The sequence below is a fragment of the Cyprinus carpio genome, chromosome A17, assembly GCF_018340385.1.
Source record: "Cyprinus carpio isolate SPL01 chromosome A17, ASM1834038v1, whole genome shotgun sequence".
Taxonomy (NCBI): Eukaryota; Metazoa; Chordata; class Actinopteri; order Cypriniformes; family Cyprinidae; genus Cyprinus; species Cyprinus carpio.
Window position 1 is genome coordinate 10133006 of NC_056588.1, and position 22361 is coordinate 10155366.

Consider the following 22361-nt stretch of genomic DNA (forward strand, 5'->3'; position numbering starts at 1 on the left):
TTTTGTTTATGCAGTTGTAATTATTGTCTGTTAGTTCACTGAGCCATGTTGTGCAGCTATGTGTGCCTCAATCCATAAGAGGTGAACCAAATTACAATAGAGAAAACGGTTCAACGGTTACATCAATATTGTGTATTTATATGTTTGTCTTTACGCGTTGGCGTAAATAACATTAGAGAAACAGTTTTGAACTGGCATTGGTTGGTCAGCCGTTTCTGTGAACTGCGCTGTGGCTCCAGTCCTGCAGGCGGCGCTGTGGCTGCGCACAGACTCATGTTGACGCACATGAGCTCAGAGAGTGAATGAAAAAATAAACCCGTTGCATGTACACATATATTGATCAGATATATACGCACAAAAATGTACCGAGGTACGTCAAACCCGGACTATCACCGGCCGCCGCTACCCCCGTCAGGGTTCGGACACCCTGCAGCATCTTTTGGACCTCCGCCGTTCTGCCCTCCTTTTGGGGTTCCTCCGGGGCCTCGATACTGTGCTCCACCGCCCGGTCCTCCTCCGGGACGTCCGTACGGAACAGGGAACGAAAACTACAACAGAGAATCGTTTTACGAGGTTCGTGTTTTCGGTCCAGTCATAAACACAATCAGCATTTTCTTGTAGCAGCATTGGCTACATCCAACTGATAAAAATGCCATATTGATACATTTAATGTATTGTATATATCCAGTATCTTTGGATTCATTGTAAGAAATGAATTTTCAGTGCAATACATGAAAGTATAGTAAACTAGTATTGCTTGTTGGTAATTGAAAGGCAATTTCAAGCAGTGTGACATGTCTGGCTTCATTTAAAACTACATAAAGCATGCATTTACAATGGCACTAATTTGTTTGATTGATTAGTGGCCTGCAAATATTTGAATACTTTGTCCTACTTTGCTTAAAAATGTAGGGTTTAAGGACTATTCTTTCTAGGTTTTAAATCACAGAAATCTCGATGAAGATTTTCATTGTGATCTCAGACTTTTGTACTTGTACTCTCCTGCAGAACCGACCCTTCACCAGCCCCACGGCGGACCAAAGTGGATCCACGCTGATCAGCTCTTTGCTCACACCTTCAAATCAGCATCAGCTTGGTCACTCTTCACAAAACTGGTCAACCCAAAGTCTAGATGATCAAAACCAAGAAGTCAGGTATCAGGAGCTGAACAAGGAGATGCATAAAGATTTTTAAAATGTTTTTAAAAGAAGTCTCTTAGGTTCACCAAGGTTGTATTTATTTAATTAAAAATACAGTAAAAACAGTAATATCATGAATTATTATATCAATTAAAATAACCGACTTCTATTATAATATATATCATTTTTAAGTAATTTATTCCTGTGACAGCAAAGCTGAATTTTTAGCAGCTATTACTCTAGGCTTTAGTGTCACATGATCCTTCAGAAATCATTCTGATATGCATATTCAATGCTCAAGTAACCTTTATTATTATTATTACCAATATTGTATGTGGGTATGTTTGTGTGTGCATATAAAACTGTTAATTAACCCTAAATCCATTTCTGTTTCAATAAAGGAAAAAGGCAGAAGAGTTTCTCAGAATTCTGGAAGCAAGCGACCGGATTGAGCTGCCAGGAGATAAAAATGACAGTGGCACAGGAGACAAGCATCCAAGCCGAACGCGGAGTCGGAGCAGAGGGAGGAGCCGCCCACGCAGCCGTGGAAGGAGCCGGGGTCATAGTCAAGCTCGGAGCCGTGGAAAGAGTCGTGCTCGCAGCAGAACACGCAGCCGTAGTCGCAGCCGAGGTAAAAGCCGCACAAGGGGCAAAAGTCGTGCGAGGAGCCGTAGCCGCAGTCGTAGTCACGGGAAGAGCGGAACGCACAGTAAGAGTCAGTCACGCGCGAGTCCCAGCCAGACAAAACAGTCTTCCAGAGGGACTGCTGAAGGCTCTAGCAGCACCAGCAGTGGAATAAGTCTTGGTGGTAGTGCCATGCCTGATCTATTTCATGGACTAAGACAGATCCTACAGAACAAAGATCTAGACAAACACCTGCCTTTGGTCAAGAATGCCCTCCTTAGAAACCAGGTGCATAACACTATCCTGTTATGTTTTGAGTTTGAGTTTCTATATTTTTTGGTTTATGGTCAATGACATGATGCTTATTAAAGCTATTTATTTTTTTATTTTTTTAAAAGAAAACAATGTTATTAATGAGACCGTCCAAAAAAGCCACCTTCCAAACCATTTTTACACAAATCCACTTTGATAAACCTGTAATAATATTAAAGTAAAACAATACAATATAATATAATACAAATATTTTGTAGTTGTTACAATGTTTTTTTCCGGGAAATTGCATACAGACGTCATTCCCCCATGCTTTCAAGTAATTTCCATACACAGAAAAATAGCTTAGGCTGTGGGTAGCATAAACAAGAAATCTTGACCATAAATCATTCAAAATGGAAAACCTCTGGGGAATGACCAATCGTAAAAACAAAAAGTATAAAAAACTTCAGTGTTATGTAGCTAAAAATGAAAAACATAAACATGCAATTCATCTAATCTGAGCATGGTTTTTAATTAAAATAAAGTAAATATTTACTAAAAATGTATATTTTTGGATCTTTTGAAAATTCTTGAATCGCTTGAATGGTTTGACATAACCCTTTATTAATGTTAAAAAAAAAAAACACTTATTAGTGATTTAAAATTCATATTTGTAAAATAAATACATTTTACTATCAAAAATATATTTAAACATGTTTTTTAAATAATGATTAAGATGTGTTCAATGTGAAATATATTCATACCTTTTACTTGACACTTTTACAGTCAGTAAATTTGAACTTTAAACCAACTTGAATGCAAAGAGTACACCTAGGAGCTTAGCACAATACTAGATTTTTAACAGACTTTTTCTTCTTTGTTGTCGATTCTTATGATTGCCGTTTATTTTGTCTCGTTGACTTCCAGACCATTTAAACTCCCATCATTTTCTCTACATGTAATGTGAATTTTCTTCCCTTGTCTTCTAAACAGAATACTGATGACACAAGGGGAATGTTTCTGGCAAATCAGTCTGCAGTTAGAGGCTTCCACAACCCAGAACCTGAAATCTCTGCTGAACTCTGCTACGGTTCCCTGCTTCCTCACGAGAGGGCTGGCGGAGACAGCGGCAGCTTTTCCAACATCTTATCCTGGAACACACCCAACCAGCAGCCTGAAACCAAGCCTGCATTCCAGAGTGTAGAAGATGAGGAGAAATTCCTATATGGAGAGGAAGAGGAGCGATCCAAACCTCAGGCTGTGACGGTTCCGTTGGCCCAGACAAGATCTGCGAGGTCTCCGGTTCATCATCTCAGTAAAGAACACCAGACTCTCAGTCTCCAGGAACCCAAAGCGCATGCCGTGCCTGCTAGCGAGCAGCCCGCTGCTTCTGGCACGACAAAAGTCTCTTCAGAGGAATGCGAGAAGGTGAGAACCCTCCTGAGGACCATCGGCCTGAATCCAGGCATGGCTGACGTCTGTAAAATGGCTGCCAGACTAAAGAAAAAAAAGGAAGAACAAGGAGTTCCAGCCTCGCTCTCGATGCTCAAACCAGCCCTGGAGGCGTTGCAAGCACTGTCCAGAGGTCAGAACCAGCATGCTTTATGCTTTTTAGTCGTCACTTTGATCTAAAGTGAAACTTGAAAGTTTGATAAAGACCAAGCACTATTCATTATGAAAATATTACAATATCTTTAGCAGAGTTTTGAGGATTGAACATTCTGTTCATATCGGTGGGAGGTTTTTTAAAAGTCTTTTCAAAAAAGTTCAGAAATTTAAAAAATGATAAAGTATGCATAAAGCTAAACGGGCTGAAATGATCTGTAATTAGCATCTCAAATTGGTTGAAATTGAATGAACTGGTCTTTTAAGGTGCAGAATTGTGTCAGTAGATTCTTGAAAGTGTATTTTAAGAGCCTGCATTACATCATAGCTGTTGTTTTGTTCTTGATGTTTGTCAGCTATTTGAAGAAATGATAAAAAGACCTAGAAGACTTCACAAGAACCTTGTGCTTGTAATGCATTCAACTTTTAGTGTCTGTTTTCAGCATCCAAAACCGATGACAGTAGGAGTAATCGCTCTGGAAGCAGCCATTCTTATCAAGAGTCCAAGCGTGAGGAGAAGGTATGAGGAGTCTGGAAATCTGTCTGGCATCACAACTCTATTAGCTCAGTATTATGTCATGCTAACTGTGAACACCCTTGACTCTTTTAGAAGATGGGTGAGAGGGAGCAAGACACACGAGAGAAACAGATTCAAAAGAAAAGGAAAGAGTACCTGGTGAAGGAACTGGAGGGTCTGCTGAAACAGGAAGGTATTAAATGAGCCCTTCAACTTGAGCAGCATATCTAAAGAAGTTACTTAAAGATGCTATTAGTGAGTTCAGCTGCCTCGCTAGAAAGCAAGTGCTGAATGAGAATATTTACATTTTATGTATGAATTATAAAATTAGTAATTATCACGATCCACATCTTTAAAATATCCCAGAATGCTTTTAAATCATGTAATGATAATTTTATTTTGGTTTAATTCAACTTTACTTATTTCCTAATTATTTGAACTATGAACCATATAATAGTATAGTTTCTGTTTAAGCCTTGTTTATCTTGTGGTTCCATTCAGCTTTTTCATCCATGAACCATAAAATGTTTTTTTTGTTTTTTACAATAAAAATATTAATTTCAACCTTGAGTCATATATCAATTACATTTTTATTTGTTCAATAATTAATTTTGTACTTCTTTGAACCATGAAACCTGTTAATTTGTTTTTATTTGGGTTGACTTCAGCTATTTATTTTTTACTTGAACCATAATCCACAATAACGATATTGTTTTTGTTATTTGTTCAATGCAAATATTTATTCTAGCCATATATTGTTTTGTCTGGGTTCAATTCATCAGTTTTTTTATTCACTTGAACCATGTTTTTTTTTCAATACGAATATTTATTGATTTTATTTCATTAAATATGTAAATAATTATTGAACAGTTTTGTTGCAAATATGTATTTATGTATCAACATGTATCTTGATTGTAGGTGGGGGTGATTTGATCCCGGTGATGGGTTTCTTCTGCCAGCGCTGTGAGGAGTTCTTCAGTGATCTGAATAGTGCTGAGAGACATGTAGAAAGTCACAGCCGCAAGGACAAGAACAAGGTGACACGATAAATGCCATTTTCCATGGATCACTTACTCTAATCTGTAATACAGAATACTGAATTGTGGGAAAGAAACATCAGCTTTCTCTCTTGTCTTTGCAGACAACAGGGTCACAGGAGCAGCACAGGGATGCTAAGAGACATGAAGAGCAGCATCACTCATCATCTCACAGACGAGACAGCGCACACAGTAGGCCTGAGAGGTCGACGTCCTCACGGGTCTACCAGGACCACAGGGAACGCAGTCCTGACAGCAAGCGCACCAGAGACGAAAGAAGCCCTCATTCTACAGATATCAAACTCAAAAATGAGCCAGAGGGCAAAGACAGTAAGGATGAGACTAAAGACAAATACAAAGAGGAAAAGGAAAAAAACGATGACGATGATGATGCAGAATCAACAAAGAGTGAGAAAGAGAAAAAGAAAAAGAAGAAGGAGAAGAAAATAAAGAAAAAAGAAAAGAAGAAAAAAAAGGACAAGAAAAAAGCAGAGGGTGATAAGGATTCACCTTAGTCAGTCTACTTCTAAAAGCATCAGCTGTGTTTGGGCTTTTGTAGCTGCACTACATTTCAATCAGCAGCCACTGGTGAGTCTTCTCTGGTTGAAGGCCTAAACATGATGTAAATGTTATTATGCATCCTGTAGATGACACTCCAGTCGCATACAGTGTAGTACAGGGACTCTTCACTTATATAGAGACACTTTTAGCATGTTACATTTAAATGTGATCAACCAGAGATTTAAAACATAAAACTCCGGAAATGAGAATTGTGCAGACATTCTGGTCGTATATCCAGCCTAACCTGAAGTTTGTCCCATTTGTCCTTGCCCTTTGAACAGTATTTCACAAACCAAACATGTTGCAGCGTTCTTGCTCTGAAAAATTCAAACATTCATAGTAGGATTGAAAAGGTTTATGCAGTAATAAAAGGTTTTTGGATTAGAGATTGGTGGTCAGTGGTTTCCGTTTGCTTTATAACCCTCATGTTAATGCCTGGTTGGTTAAATAAATTAGACCTTTTGTCTGTTTATTATATTTTCATGGTTAATTGTCTCCGTGTAGTTTTTGTGTCTTTATGACTAACTATAAGCTACTGTGCTCCAAGCTGTTAAAAAAAAAATTTTTTAGCTGATACATCCATTTAAATTAGTTTTTTGACTCTCTATACCATCATCTGTCTTACAAAATGTTATCTAGAAAAACCTACCCTTCCCTTAATACCACTTACTAATAACAGCAAATAACAAATCACAGCCCATGGCGGTGGCTTTAACTAAAGGCTAACTTTATAAAAGGGATAAAAAATAAAAATGCATTTGCCAAGCACGGGGTCTTTCAGTGTCACTATCACACTCCAGACAAATGAAAATCACCTTTGTTCTCTAACATTGGAATGCATTTATAACAGCATAGTTGCAATAAATAAATGCTGTGTTTAGTTCTCTTTAAAGGACCAATCACACAGTGAGTATCCACAAGTACTCCACATGACTCCAGTCCATCAATTAACCTCTTGTGAAGACCTTGATGGATTTGCTTCTTACAAACACAGCTTGTTAATGGACTTATTGACTTGTGGATTATTGTAATGTTTTTATCAGCTGTTTTGACTCATTTTGATGGCATCCATTACTGCAGAGGAGCCATCGGTGAGCAAGTGATGTAAAGCTCTTCCAATGAGGAAACAAACTCATCTGCATCTTGAATGGCCTAAGTGAAGGCAAAAATTTCTTCATTTTTGGGTGAACTATTCCTTTAACACTTTGAAAATGCTGTCTCATTCGTTAAAAGCAAAAGATGCAAAACATGAAAAGACATTTGTCTAGTACAAGTTTACAGTGAATGACAATGAGAAAGCAGTGCAGTGGAATGCAAAAATGCCTTCTGTGGGAACAGACCCTAATTCTGTAAAGAGCTAATAAGAGAATTTGCCTTTTTCTTAAGCAGTATTTCATTACATTTAATGTTTAAAAACAATGACTTGGGGCAGAGTGGAAACCACTCATCAAGCAGTACATTTTAAAATACATTTTCCAATGATCTGCAATTGGCACTCTTCAAAGGCATGCTGACCCCATGTCTGGTTTGTACTTTCTGATAAACTTCTAAGCAACATTCAATTTTACAGCAGGTCTCCAATACTGGGATTTTTCCACATCTACACTAGAGCCCTCACACCAGGAATGTACATTAACTTACATAAGAAACAGTGAAGATTAAAAAAGGAAAAAAGCAAGAGAAATAATCCTTAAATAATAATAATAATAATAAAAACAGACATTAAATAACTGAAAAAAATCTGGAAATATGAAGGTCCATTCGTTTGGAGTGTAGTAGAAGGTGCACAAACTAAAAGCTGAGCTCTTGTTTGCTGCTGGTTGGTTAATGCGTGTACATCTGTTATATAAGTGTGTTCAAACCTATTATTTAAATTAATATAGTCAATTATTTTGTGAAGTGAAGCACAAAATCTGAAGTGCTAATATCCGACAGCACCTGTTTATAAAGATTGTTATATGCTATTCTATTAACTTTGGCTCTACATCTGTGTGTTTTTGGGACATACTGAGGATGGTTGCAGAGTTGAATGGCTCTATGCTTGCTGTCAGAGGCAAATATTTTAGCAAACAGGTTGAATTCAGATAAATGGACAGACATAGTGTAACAAACACATTAACGACAGATTTGGTATGTGCTAATGAAAGGCTACTGCAGGTTATAGTGTGTGTGCGTGCATATAACAGAGGGCCTTCATCTGGTTCACATCAACCAAAGGAGTGTTCAAATAATGTGGCATTGACCTCTGTATGTATATATGTATGTATGTATATGTATACGTGTATATGTGTGTGTAAACGCTTATAGTCACAACATTACAAAAGTAACATTGACAAAGTTGGCACATTATATAGTCACCTGACTCACATTTCTCTTATTCTCAGGCTCATTCTTACACAAACACACGCATAAACGGGCTTGCGAGTGCAAGTGAAGTAATATCCCTTCAACAGGACACAGGTTCATTAGGAGATACTTCAAACAGGACATTCAGCACATCAGGGCTGAGCCAGAGCTGTCCCGCAGACGTTCGGGTCAAAGTGCTGAGTGATGACTGGCATCTCTTCAGAGTCTCAGAAACATCATCACTTCCTCTGGGAGAGATTCAGCTGTTAGCTTCTTAAGGCAGGACTGTTGTTGCTGCTGCTGCTGCTTTTGTCAGTTTCTTTGAGTCCATCTTTCATCAAAGCAGAAAAGACCTGCAGGAGGAAAAAAAAGAGAAGAAGCCCATTGAAGTTTCTGTAACTTTATACTGTTTTATATATGTCTTTCATTTTGATTAAATCAGGCATTTTCTTTTTGTTGTACAAAGATCACATTAAAACTGGCTTGGATACTTTTTAACATGCCTTTATCAATTGATTTTATTGGTTTATGATTGACCAAACCATCATATATATATATATAAATATATATGAATTACAATGCTTAAAATTAAAAGGGAAATAAATCTCAATATTTATATTTAAGAATTAAAAATAAACCGTCTATTACATCATTTCCACTTTCATTGCCACTAATAAAAATGTAAATGTAAGTATTTCTCACCTGGTTCCACCGGCGGTTGTTACTGATCATCTGTGTGTTTGCGATGCAGGAGAAAAGAGCGTGTGCAGGAGTGTTTTCAGGCAGCCGGGAAAGGAACTGTGCACTGTGAATGAAATCCATCTGCAGTAGAACATCCTGGTACAGTCTCAGAATTCCCAGTCCTGTTCGGAATAACGCCTCCTCTCCATCTCGGCAAAACACATCCCAAACACGACATGCCACATCCAGCGGTAACGACTTGCTGTACAGAGTGAAGATCCTGAGAGCAGGACAGATAAAAGTGGTAAGAGAGAATTCTGCTTGAAGTGGTACAAATGCTCAGATGCTCTGTGTTTTTGCAGATGGGAACTGTAAGGAATTTAACAATTATTAAAAGGTTCCATTAACAATTCCATTCTCAGTATTGAAAAATAAAATATGAAAATATCTATTAATAAGATATTAAATTTTGAAAAAGGAAATTCACATGAAAATGAATAAAGTCTTTTTAGAGGCAGCAAACATGTAATCTAGTAAACCACAGTTCAAAATTGTTTGAAAGAGAATCTATACTTTTAGAAAGGGCACATTATATTGATCAAAAGATTTTTGTCTCAAAAGATTCTTTTGAAATTTCTATTCATCAAAGAATCCTGAAAAAAAAAAAAAGTATCACCATTTCCATAAAAATATTAAGCATCAAAACATTTCGATAAATTCAGAAGGATAGTATCTCGCATATTAAAATGCTTTATAAAGAATCATGTGGCATCAGAGTCATTCGTTTGGGAATCAGACTGCACTTGTCTGGTTGTTTCCAGTATTAAAATTATTAAACGGATCCAGTTCTTGTTTCCCAACACTATAAATTAGATTCAGCCACACTAAACGTGCCTAAAGTTTCCTTTATTTAAGAGAACTATGAATGAATTTCCCCTCACAGGAGAGGGCATGAAAGCAGCCCTAGGGGGCAATAAAGAGCTACTGCAGGAAAACTACGTGTGTATCTCTCCTTTCTGATTTCAAAAAAAGGAAAAGAAATACAGAGAGGAGAGGAACGAACAAACAACAGGAAGAGAGATTTTAAGAGCAGATTTACCAGTCTATGAGGTAAAAATCAGGCGTCAAGCTGTTGTTCTGAAAGTGCTGGAATAGTTTGGGAAGGTTCTCCTCAAAAAACACCTCAAATGCTGCAAAATACTTCAGCATCTTGGGAGAAAAACAAAAGTATCACTTAAGTATAGAGCACAACTCAAGCATGATCAAAAGCACAACATCGAGTGTGTAAAATAAAAGGAATGTTCGTCAGCAGATTGTGACTTTTGGGAGTTCTTGGTTCAGAGTTTTTTTACTCTGTCTGGCAAATGAAATCTCTAAAAGTGGGTCAACAGATGGTTGGAACAAATGCTGACTGCAAACGCAGACACAACACTCCATCTATATTAAGAGCAAATGTAGGTGCTGTAGCAGGTCTACTACAAATATGTTTGATGTGTGTACCAGGTCATGGTCCACTCTGAAGAAGGCCATCTGGCATGGTTTGTTAAGGAGGTTGGCAAAGGCAATGAAGGCATCGGCTTCCTCCAAATTCAGAATTAGAACAGCAGCAATGAAGGACATCCCCTGAACCTAAAACATGCCACATACATGTCAAATACTCAATGAAGGACATCCCTGAACCGGGATGATTCATTCATGTCATCCACAATGGTACTTACATAGCCGACATCTGGTCTGTAACAGGTATACGCCCCCAACACACTGTGCAATAAATCATGATACGGTCCACCCTGATGGAAAAAGAGAGGGGAAAAAATTAGTCATGATGGAAACAAAATAAATACAGACAATAATAATAATAATTTCAGCCCCAAAACACTTGTTTTTACCTTCTGGAATATGTAGAGAGAGGGGAAAGTTCTGGAAATATCCAGCTTGATTAAATCCAGACTCGACTCTCTGTCTGCCAGTGACACTCCACATTCTAATCAATTAAAACCAGATGAAGTCATCAGTCAGGCTATAGCTGGTTGACAGAGCTAAAAAAAAAAAATCTATATTTTTCACCCTCTTATTCTCTAAGAATTCTCTTATTCTCACCAAGCCTGCATTTGTTTGATACAATAAAAAACCTAGTGAAATATTTTTACAATTTAAAATATCTTTTTCTATTTTAATATAGTTTAAAATGTAATTTATTCTTGCAGCGGTCTTCGGTGTCACACAATTCTTCAGAATTCATGATGATGCAAATTAACTTTTGACTGGTTTACTTAACCGTTTAAACTGGTTTAAAGAAATTCTCACCAACTCTATGTTTGTTACTAAATTATTAAATCAGAGATGTTATTAAAACAAAATTGTCTTAATGCTCTTGTAGTTGATACTTGCAAATCATGAGACAAGACAGGATGCAATACTTCTTTAATGGCTCTTAAAGAGCATATTAAATTCTTTATGGTATTCACTTTGTTTAGAGCAGAATTATCATGGATATGTTGTAAATATTCTTGGCATCATCCAATCACATGTCAGAGTAGATAAGCAAAGATAGTGTCTGGTTTATTGATATCATGTGATGCAATTCAGGCAGCTTTTAATGAAAACCATGCACCTGACACCAGCATACACTGGCAATGTAAACACACTCTTATTCACCTCAGTCTGGCTTCACTTTCACTTTCAAAGATAGGACTGTTTAGTTATTTCATTCTGTGATGTAGTTTAGTTTGCAGACAGGTTAGTGAAAAGCAAAAAAGAACAAACAGACCTTCATTTTCATTGACTGAACTCGTCTCACTGAAGCTTTTCCACTTCTCTTTGGCTCTGGACAGGAAGATCTCATACAGCTCTAAAACACACACACACACACACACACACAAACACACACACACACACACAATTGCTGTGACAAACGCAACAGCTGCTTCCTTGTCAACAAACTTCCATCTGGACTTCATCTGTGTTTGTTTGTGTCAGACTGATGACACACACAGCCAGAGGGCCACAGATGATCAAGACTAACCAAATGTGAGGAGTGCAGCAGTTGCCATAGTTACCTGGGGTGATGTTGAGCTCATTCCCGATGGCGAGGCTCCAGACCTTCCCGCGGATGCTGGGCGGGACACCCTGCCACCAAAGGTCTCGTACACGCCGTGTGTTACGCCTTTGTCATAGCAACAGAGCACATCATTACATTAAAAGGCATGAATAAATCCACTTTTTGTGCAAAATGGACAGATATATGGATGGGACACTTACATGCTTTCCCAATTAGGCAGGATTTCCGTGTTCCAGATCACCATGGAATTGGCGATGTTCTCCTCCTGTCGGTACCGCTCCTTCATTTGACGTTTTTTCTTCTGTGCCTCTTTCATCTCTAAGCAAAAGAAGACCAAGTGTTTGTGTGTGTGTGTGTGTGTGTGTGTGTGGATAGGCAGCAACATTAATGCAACAACAATTTGTGTTTGAGTGAGAGGGGCAGCTGTGTGAGGCCAACAGATCAAGTGTCAAATGTCATTACCATTGCAAATACAGTCTAATAAATGTCTTCACAAAGAGACACATGTTCCTCACCCCTTCTCTTGGCCCCTGCAACCATCTCACTGTATTCCTGCCGGTGTCTCTGAGATTCCTCTTCTGATTTAGCTGGCAGGTTCCTAAAAATACAAGAAGTCTTTCAACCAACATAAACACAAAAAACCAAGAAGTCTCTACTGCTGACCAAGGCTGCTTTTATTTGATCAAAAATACAATAAAAATATTGTGAAACTTTATCAAAAAAATTTAATAGAATTTTAATTTTATTGAAAATTGAAATCACAAAACCAAATCTGCTGCATGAAGCTAAAAACAGGAGACAAGGGACAATCTCTGCTTTACACATAAAACCTGACCATCTGTTATAAATAACTAGAACTTTCTGCAACACGTTCAAGATTTCACGAAAGGATTTGTCCATGTTTTCATTGGTACAACTCCAGTCAGTTGTTTTTGGGTTTTAAATTTAGGCCAAATCCTTAAGTCAGAGGAATGATACAAAGAATAAAACAGACATGGATTATAAGAAAAGTGTATGGTCAGGGCTCTATGCTTACTTTTCTTTTTAGGAGCACTTGTGTTCCTACTTTAAAAAATTTAGAAGCACAGTCAAAAAATTCAGGAGCATGTTCTGATCAATATAAAAAAAATTTGCCTTCCCATTACAAGGTGATATTTGACTCCTTAAAGTGATTTACAGGAGCATTTTTCTAACTTTATTAAAAGTATGCCATATTTTATGTCCAATTCAAAAAATTATATTATATTTTTTAATTTCTAATTAAAACAATAGAATAAGAAGAGTAACTTACAGATAAAATTAAATCAAATCAGTATTAACAAAATTTATTTGCACTACAGATGTGGCACAGAACACCACAAACGTGGCATGTAGGTATATTTACAGATGATTAATGAGGCTCAGAGATGGCATGAGCGCAATTAATTTCAGAAATTCATGTTAAGATTAATGTTTTAAATATAAAATTTTGGAATATAGAAATATTAAATGATTTAAATAACTGAAATGATAACTATAATTAACAATGAATAATGATCAATTATTTTAAAGATGAAATTAAAACTGCCAGTAGGTGGCGACAAGTCACTGCTTTTATCTCCAAATCATCAATAGAATTGTTCAAATGGCTGATTCATTCAGGAATGAAGCACATGACTCTCTTTATGAATGGGTAGCTGAATCATTGACTCACTATATTCATTTAAAAATGCAGTTCCTTCATAAACGAAACATTTCGTTGACGAAATAAGAGCAATAAAAAGGCAACAGTGTTATAGTCAGACAATGAAAGTGAATTAATATTGACTTCTTGTTTATTGAACTGTTGTATTAAATCAATATCACATTTGCAAACTCCCTTAATCATTAAAAGCTGTCAGAAAATTCCATTTTAATCAATGAAGCTCTCTACACTGCACAATGAATCTCTTATTTACACCCCGTCTACACTTTGTAATAATGAGAGGATTCATTAGCTTGCGTAACTCGGAACTGGAGTTTTGAGTGCATTCTGATTAACATTGCTTTCAAGGTATAAACAGATATGTCTTTGATACATTACTCAAAACGCTTGTTAACGTTTTAAGTAGAAAACTTTGAAGCTCCCCTGAGCTTCAATTGTTAATTCTTAAATTATTACATTTGGCTCCTCAATCCTGAATATGTGGTACATCAGAATCATTCCCGCTATGTGAGCATATCATCCGGAATGCAAAGTCACTACTTTTTAGCTAGTTTCAATCCACAAACTCCAAAATTACAACCAATCTCATTCATGTGTGAAATCTACCACTAGAGTCCAACACTAACTATACAAAAAGCCAGTTTTCAATTAACAACTAAGCAAAGAACATACTGTTCTGCTACAAATTGTGAGAATTTTGTCACAAAACCTGCTCTTCAGGTTTATATGCACACATTTGGCATGACGGCTTGTGTTTCACCAGCAGTGCCCAGGGAATTTGGGTAATATTTGATTAAATGGAAGCTTGCAGCACTTGAAGCAGTGCATTATGGGACCTGTAGTTCATGTTTCACACTTACGGAGGTCTGTCTTCCAGAATGAGGGCAGTGGTGGACAAAGGCTCAAACTCCAGATTCTTGCGTCTCATTGGCTGAGGGTGAGGGGATGGTCCTGACTCATACTCCTTCAAAAAAAAGTCATTATAATCATTATTAAAAAGTCATTATAGTCACAATAGTCATTATGAGATACCAGCAGATCTGTGTCTACAGTTTCTCAGCTGCCACACATATCCATGAAGGGAGGATGAATTCTGTCATGAGATTCCCACATGCTATGAGTGAAAGACCCAAAGGCAATGGCCTTGATGTTAACCCATATTATAGCTGCACCACAAACAGCATGACTCCAATACAGGTCAACCAGAGAAATAAAACATTTACATTCACAGAGTAATGGCACAAACACCAAGGCTGTGGTTCAATTTATGTGTATACATACTGGACAAAGCCACAAACTCATTATTTAGGTCTGTTAGTCAGACTTTGCAAAACAAAAACAAAAAAGGGCATCCTTGCACACTTTATGTGAAGTATTACTAGCTTTAGTTAACCATGCTGTTGAAAGACATTACATGGCCATGATGTTAAAAGGTTAAAGGACATAAATACACAGACAAGGTCAGTAAGAATTCTGTTAACTCAATGTTTAGATGTTATATGTACTTTTGATACACTTAAGTTAAGAAACAACATTTCTTTAAGAAGAGGAGGATCTGAAGCCTCCGTGTGCAAGTTTATCAGAGGTCTCTCTCTCACTGGAATACAGAGAGACACCTGCAGAGTGTGGAGGGGGAATTAAGCACAAATCCAGAGCTGAAAACAACTCCGGCTCAGTCATCCCTTACTGAAGGAGTAAAGACAGCTGCGCACACACACACACACACACACACACACACACACACACACACACACACACACAATGCCCACGCTTGCCCCACACACACACTTGTCTCTCCTGGCTGACACAAAATTACGCAGAGTTTCCAGCAGTAATCTCAATCCTTCTTTATTTCACAGACTCTGTCTCTCTTGGTTTTTCTTCCTCCTCTTTCTCTTTGCTTTCTCGCTCTCTCCCTAGCCCTCTTCAGCAAATAATGCTTTGCTATCTTTTCTCTGCACAAATAAGGGTATGAACTTCCGTGTTTCTGGTCATGGAAACAACACTACTGTTTCTTGGGTTATATACTCTTTAAAAATATATTCACCCAAATAGGAAAAGTATGTCCATTTTTATATATATACATACATACATACATACATACATATATATATATATACATACATACATATATATATATATATATATATATATATATATATATATATATATATATATATATATTTTTTCCAATTTTATTATTTATTGATATATATTTATATATATATATGTGTGTGTGTGTGTGTGTGTGTGTGTGTGTGTGTGCAATAAATATATTTAGGATTGGGGCCAAATAAATAATTTATCAAGAATGCAGTATAATGATCAACACAGTAAAGTGTCCGTTAAGACATTCATAATGGTACAGAAAAATGTATTTCAAATATATTCTGTTCTTTTGAACTCTCTATGGAACAAAGAATCCTGAAAACAAATATATTATGGTTTCCACAAAAATATTAAGTAGAAGTAAAATATTAAACTACTTTCAACATTCATAATAATAAGAAATGTTTTTGAGCATATTAGTATGATTTCTGAAAATGTTTTTTTTTTAAAATAGATTAAAACAGAAAACAGTTGTTTTAAATTTTACTAATATTTCACAATATAACTGTTTTTATTTGATTTTACTCTACTTCTAAAATGTCAATTTAGGCATCACAACATCATAATGTTATGATGTAAATAAGCATGAAAAATTAAAAATATCCCATACTGACTGATACTTTTTAAAAAGGCTAATATACTTCATGTTCCACAGAAAAGCAAATCAGACAGATTTGAAACATGAGAGTGAGTAAATAAAAATAATGCAAAATTTGGGAAATGTCATTCCTTTAAACCTTACCTGTTGTATGGTTGTAGAGTTTTTCAGAGGGTTGTCCCGCAGTGGAATTTTCCCAAACAGCTTCCATCCTGGAGCACTGTGAGATGCTGCGGCCTTTGACTCTTTGGGCTTCCAGGAAAACAAACTCCTTTAAAAACAGAAAAGACAGGAAGAGAGACCCAAAGAGTGACTATTCAAAAACACATGCCACATAATTTTATAAGAATAAAAGAGAGAGATTCCCAAAGAGTTAATTAAGTCCTCATAGCCTGTGAATTAAGAGGCCAAAATATGACAACCACTAAACTTAAGTTCAGACTATGACCATAGGGAATTAAGATCATGGACAGCTCAGGTCTTAGGATTTAATGCGCTTAATACAGGGATTTCATAGTGCTTGTGGTGATACAGCAGCACCAGCATCCTGCAAATAAAGCCTGAAGTCACAGTCACAGATGCCCTTTACAAAAACACACAGATAATGAGCAGACCTTGCTGTGGAGATAAGCTCATTAAATCTCTGAACATGCTTTCTGATGGGACAATCAATATAATGCAGTCTTAATTACACAATAAAGACAGTGAGGCAGGTCAATTCTGTCCTGAGAGAGACGGATAGGATGACAGACACAATAGTGAGGGAGACAGACAAAAAGAAAGTGTGACAAAGGAAGATATGTTATAGTACAGCTGGAAAGGAGAAGTTTGTTCCTGTAAAAAAAAAGGAACTGAAGATACAGGGTGAGCAGAAACAAAGTCTCAGCAGCAGAACACCATGAAGCCCAACTCATAAAAGCTGACATTAAAATTCCTCTGTGTGTGTGCGTGTGTGGGTGGGTGAGTGAGTGAGTGAGTTTTTTCCAGGCTAAAAGTCTATGATGGTCTTTGTAGACACCAAAGCTCCTGGGAAGAGGACTACCTCTGAACTCTGGTATTGCATTACTGGTGCAATAAGGCGATTTAAACCCAAACATAATGGAAATAAATCAGATATGTAGTCAGTCTGATACCATGTGGTTTGGTTCTGATGCTAAATTTTGTCTCCATGTAAGACTGAGATGACAAAACGTTATTTTAAACTGTATTTGACTTTGATAAAGCAAAGCAGCTTCTCTTCATCCAACATCTGAAAACATAACACAAAGAGTGTGTTCAAAGTAAACAGCACACTTCAGACCTTCTGTGAAGCATGTGTATGAAGAAAGAAGCCACAAGTGAGTCGCAGTCAAAGCACCTGTTATAAATAGTGCTAAATTATCATAATTATCATAAACTGATTTGGTGGAATCGTATATATATGTATGTGTGTGTGTGTATCAGTCTGGTGGGTAAACAAAAATTTTTTACTAGCCAATGGTGATTATATTGCCAAGTTGTGCGTAGAGGGTTGAAATATCAAAATGAGGTTCACTGCAACTCAAGAGACTTGCACACAACTTTCTCTACCTGGTCAGGAACTCAGCAATGCCGTGTCTCTTAGTGCCAAGCGTCTGGTCATATGAGGCATCAGAGTCAGCAGCGACCCGGTCTGGAGCGCTCTTCCGCCGGCCGCCCTCGAATGCTTTCACAGAGCTGAGACATTCATCCACACCGCCCTCTGCTCCAAAATACCCATCATCCCCGGGGCTCAGAGGAGTGGCATCACAGCTGAGGGAGACTGTGTGACCAGAGTTAGTCCGGAGGTTCTGGGGCCTGAGGGGAGGAGGGCCCGATTCACTGAAATCCTCCTCTGGGCTCGGGTCTGTCTCTGTGTAATCGCTGGTGTTTTCTGCCAGGGGAGAAAAGGACAGCTTGGCACTGAGGTCTGACAGGGTGTTCGCGGGATCCGGGTCACAGGGCTGGGCCTCCTCTGAGTTCTCAGCACTGGCACGACTGATCCTTTCACATGACCTCCCCGTGGAGAGGACACTGTTGCTTCGATGAACAAAGACACGGCTTTCTGGAGCAGGAAGGCCACCCACTGCTCTAAAGGGGACTTGAGACAGGGTGTCATAACTGTTTACAATCAACAACCCCCCATTACCCACTTTCACACCTTTGTCTAAAGCAGGCACCTTCCTGTTGAATCCTTCTGCATAATCCAAACACCTTAAATGAGTCTGCTCAAGATCCATGTGCTCATGGGTAACATCTCCATTAGGCATCTTCATATCCGGCGAGTTTATACCCATAAATGACACGGCAGACTTCAGTTGTGAATTTAAATAGTTTCTGTCGGATTTATTCCAGCACTCGACTTCGGAAGTCCCTATAACCCGATCCGGGCGAGGCCGGGTTGCCCCCTCTCCTCCTTCTCCATTCGCACACACCATATCCACCTCCAGCTTTCCGGGAAACCCGTTTAATACTCCGGCCCTGTACCCCACCACCACCGGGGAGAGAGAGGGCAGTCCAGCACCGTCCGGATTCGCATATGCCGAACTGTAAACAGAACCCTCCCGTGTTCTTTCGGGGTCTGAACCGCAAACGCGTGCTTTGTACTCCTCCCGGTTGTCGTTGACATCGACGGGCGGTGCGAGTCCCGGCTCATCAGCAGCATCCTCTGCTCTTTCCATTTCGGTGGTTCAGAAAGGCAGATGAAGCCTTGCTGCAGCGGCGGCGCCCCGGTTCGACTGGGCTGTCTGCAAAACAAGCTCTCATCTTATGTACCCCGCCGATTCTGCCAGTCCAGTACATTCATGAAATCGCACTTCCGAAGCCTGTAGCGTTAAGGATGGAGAGTAAAGCAGCGGTTCGGTGTTGTTTATGCACATTTTGATCCACGTCCAGCGCAGTCGCTAATAGAGGCCATTTTGAATGTGGTGTCGGCGTGTCTCTTCCAAGCAAAAGATTGGAAATGGGATTTCCAGGAGTTATCGCGACATCCACCGGACAGTTGGAGCAACTGCAGGACACTCTACATTCACATAGCAGCACCCAAACAGTCAATAATTTCGTGAACCGAAACTGGAGTTTTATATTAAGTCAACATAAAAAGAATAAATTAAAAAAAATTATAATTATCTATGCCAATTATTCGTATTCCATTATGTGATTTTTATTTCTATAACGTTTAGATCAAACCATAAAAAGTTACATGAAATAAAATATTAAACAATAATTTTATTTTAGTTAGTTGCCAGAGCAACATTTCACATTTTTATGGAATTTAACTTTAGTTTAATTTGATGTACTAAAATAATTAAAACTGAAATGCAAAATTGATAATTAATAATAAAATTGACAAAAATAGACAACGAAATAAACATCTATCTAGCTATCAAAAGTCAAAATGACCACTAGAGGGCGGCATTACTCAAGCCTTATGGGTTTAGGGCTCTGTAACAAGAATAAATCAATCAATTTCAAAGCTAAACATCTGCAGTAGCTATTAGGTTTTACAATTGTTAAACGCTTTATGTATGTTTGGAATTTCACTAATCTGAAGTTCCTAGTATCCACATATACTTAAAAAAAAAAGACTATATCATCACAATAGATCCCAAGACTATATCATACTGGTGTAGACCTTGGTAACTTAATAACACTGCCCTGTCTGGAGTGTGCTGCGGGACCATGATCAAACCCTCTAAACGCTGCATTATTTAATGCTTGTTCTGAGAACAATAAGGCTTCACTTTTGTCGGATATCATCGTGGACAAACGATGCTTTTTAACCAACTTATACTCCAGTAGGTTTTGGACTCTGTGACTTCCCTTTTACCAAAAATTCTGATTCTTGGTGATCTTAACATAGGCTACATGTTGATCAGAAAGACTGTGGTCTGGCCAAGGACTTTTTTTCTCTGCTGGACTGTTCTAACTTTACACAATTTGTAAATGTTCCTGCACATTGTCATACACTAGATTTAGTTATGGCAAATTATGCTTTTGTGTCAAATCTATCTACTGTAGATGTTGGACTCTCTGATCCTTCAGTCATCCTTTTTCATTTCTAGGAACCATATTCTGTGTGCCTGTTGCACATACTGTCTCTTTCCGTAAATGACAATCGATTGACCCTGTGGCTTTTGCTAATTCGATCAATGCATGCCTGAATGATTTGTCTTCTGTCCCTTCTGAGCATAAAATTATTTGACTTAATTATGCTTTTGCTGTCAATTTGGCCATGTTTGCACCTATTAAAACACGCAATGTCTCTTTCATACATACAGCTCCCTGGTGTAACGATAATTTGCGTTCAAAGAAGGTGGAATGTCACAAACTGGAGCGTAAATGGCATGGTTCTGGTTTGTCATTTTTTTTTTATCAAGATTCAAGCATGTGTTTGGTGTTTTGTAAAGTATAAATGGGAAATGGAAGGTGTTAGTTTTTTTATTTTTTTTTTGATTATTTTCGACATTATTCTTGTCGGTTTTTTGATATTATTAACAGTCCATTGAAAGTAAATGGTGCGAATACTCTAACTGTCTCAGTTCAGACATGCAAAGATTTTCTTAAATTCTTCATCTTAAAAATTGATAACATTCGCAAAGATATTCTTAGTTCTTTTAGGCCTCATGTTTCTACAGTTAAACTATCAAGTTTTCCGGTACACCTTTCTCTTATATTTCCTTAGTCACCTCTGAGTGTCTTTGTGCACAGGTATCTCGTATGAAAGCTTCCACTTGCATACTTGATCCCCTGTCTTCTAGTTCATTCAAATTTCTGTTTTGGTTACTTGTGCCCTGTTGTTCTTACAATAATAAATGACTCATTGGCCACCATTGTTGTGCCAGCAGCACTTAAAACTGCTGCTGTCACTCCCATATTAAAAAAAAAAGCAAAATAGTGATTCGAACAATCTGAGTAACTTTCGTCCAATTTCTCATTTTCCATTTATTTTTTACATTTTAGAGGGTGTTGTTTCGTCTCAATTACACAACCATTTAATATTTTTTTTGAGCTTCTTTATTGTTTTTTTAGGATGCTGAGCAGTGATGAAGCTTTTTTTAAAGTTGTTAATGACTTACTGTTAGCTTCTGATTCTGGCGCTCTCTCTATTCTCATCTTAATCTTAGTTCAGCCTTCGACACTGTTGACCACATGCTTTTACTTAATCAACTGGAAACTGTCTTTAGTGTATCTGGGACTGTCTTAGATTGGTTAGGTCATATTTAATGGGTTGCAGTCAATTTGTTTTTATGGATGGTTTCAGATCTGATGTGGATCCTGTTTGTACTGGTGTCCCACAGGGTTCAGTTCTTGGTCCCCTGCTTTTTAGCATTTATATGTATCTTCTTGGTTAGCTTTTAAGATCCCTTAACCTCAGCTACCACTTCTATGCTGATGATACTCAGATTTATATAAATTCTCAACCTCGTCAATTTGTGGATAAAACTGTTTTTCTGAGATTAAGTTGTGGATGTCTAAAAAGTTTCTGTCTGAATAGCTCTAAAACTGATTTTATTGTATTGTTTTGTGAATTTTTTTTTATTTTATTTTTTTAATTTATAGTATATTGTATTGTTTTCCTTTATGTAAGCTTTCATGTAAAGCGCCTTGAGGAAGCAATTTTTAAAGGTGCTATATAATTTTTTTTTATTTATTTTGCTGGAGTTCCCCTAAATTTACACAAGTCTATGGTGCATTGTTATTTAAAATCCATAAGAGACCTTCTTGTGTAAGCTTTCTTTTGTTCAAAAAGGATGTATTTCACATTAAATTCATATATTTAGAGAATGTATACTTCTGGCTTAGCATTCATAAATTAAAGATGTCTGCTGTGTTATTTCCTGAGTATAACATTAAAGCTGGATTTTATTTATTAAGATGCATTATTCTTAGCCATTGCATTAACATTAATGAGTTCAGTTCTCTCAATTTCTAGTGATGTAAAGGAACACATTTGGGGGAAAAGTTCATTATTAACCATACTCTTCAAATACATATAAAACAAATGATGTGCTCACTGGGTTATGTGGGTACTTTTTGAATACTTTGAACAATCATTCAATTTCAGTGCAATATACCATTACTGCAGAAAAAATGTAGTATCCAGTAACACGTTTGACAGTTGAATAAAGAGGAGTTTCTCAGTGAATA

General features: G+C 37.5%; 2 protein-coding genes across 4 annotated transcripts; one reads left to right on the forward strand and one right to left on the reverse strand.

The window, feature by feature from the left end:
* The first annotated feature begins 234 nt into the window (after positions 1-234).
* On the forward strand, positions 235-6225 carry LOC109071999 (E3 ubiquitin-protein ligase RBBP6-like). Of its 2 annotated transcripts, none has more exons than XM_042773968.1 (8): positions 235-573; positions 1009-1154; positions 1541-2051; positions 3009-3600; positions 4064-4140; positions 4234-4330; positions 5056-5174; positions 5279-6225. In XM_042773968.1, the coding sequence occupies exons 1-8, from the start codon at positions 361-363 to the stop codon at positions 5687-5689; spliced, it is 2166 nt and encodes a 721-aa protein (XP_042629902.1). In that variant the 5' UTR covers positions 235-360; the 3' UTR covers positions 5690-6225. The 2 variants fall into 2 exon arrangements, with proteins under 2 accessions (XP_042629902.1, XP_018943836.1); XM_019088291.2 differs by having other exon boundaries at positions 237-573; positions 4231-4330.
* An 891-nt stretch (positions 6226-7116) lies between these two features.
* Positions 7117-19170, reverse strand: LOC109053001 (TBC1 domain family member 12-like). Of its 2 annotated transcripts, XM_042773966.1 has the most exons (14): positions 17784-19170; positions 16359-16485; positions 14368-14471; positions 12339-12421; positions 12024-12141; positions 11822-11928; positions 11533-11613; positions 10652-10746; positions 10481-10552; positions 10263-10391; positions 9862-9971; positions 8784-9042; positions 8321-8434; positions 7117-8289 (listed from the first exon to the last, which is right to left on the reverse strand). In XM_042773966.1, the coding sequence occupies exons 1-13, from the start codon at positions 18890-18892 to the stop codon at positions 8348-8350; spliced, it is 2481 nt and encodes an 826-aa protein (XP_042629900.1). In that variant the 5' UTR covers positions 18893-19170; the 3' UTR covers positions 7117-8289; positions 8321-8347. The 2 variants fall into 2 exon arrangements, with proteins under 2 accessions (XP_042629900.1, XP_042629899.1); XM_042773965.1 differs by having other exon boundaries at positions 7117-8434.
* Between the last annotated feature and the right edge of the window lie 3191 nt (positions 19171-22361).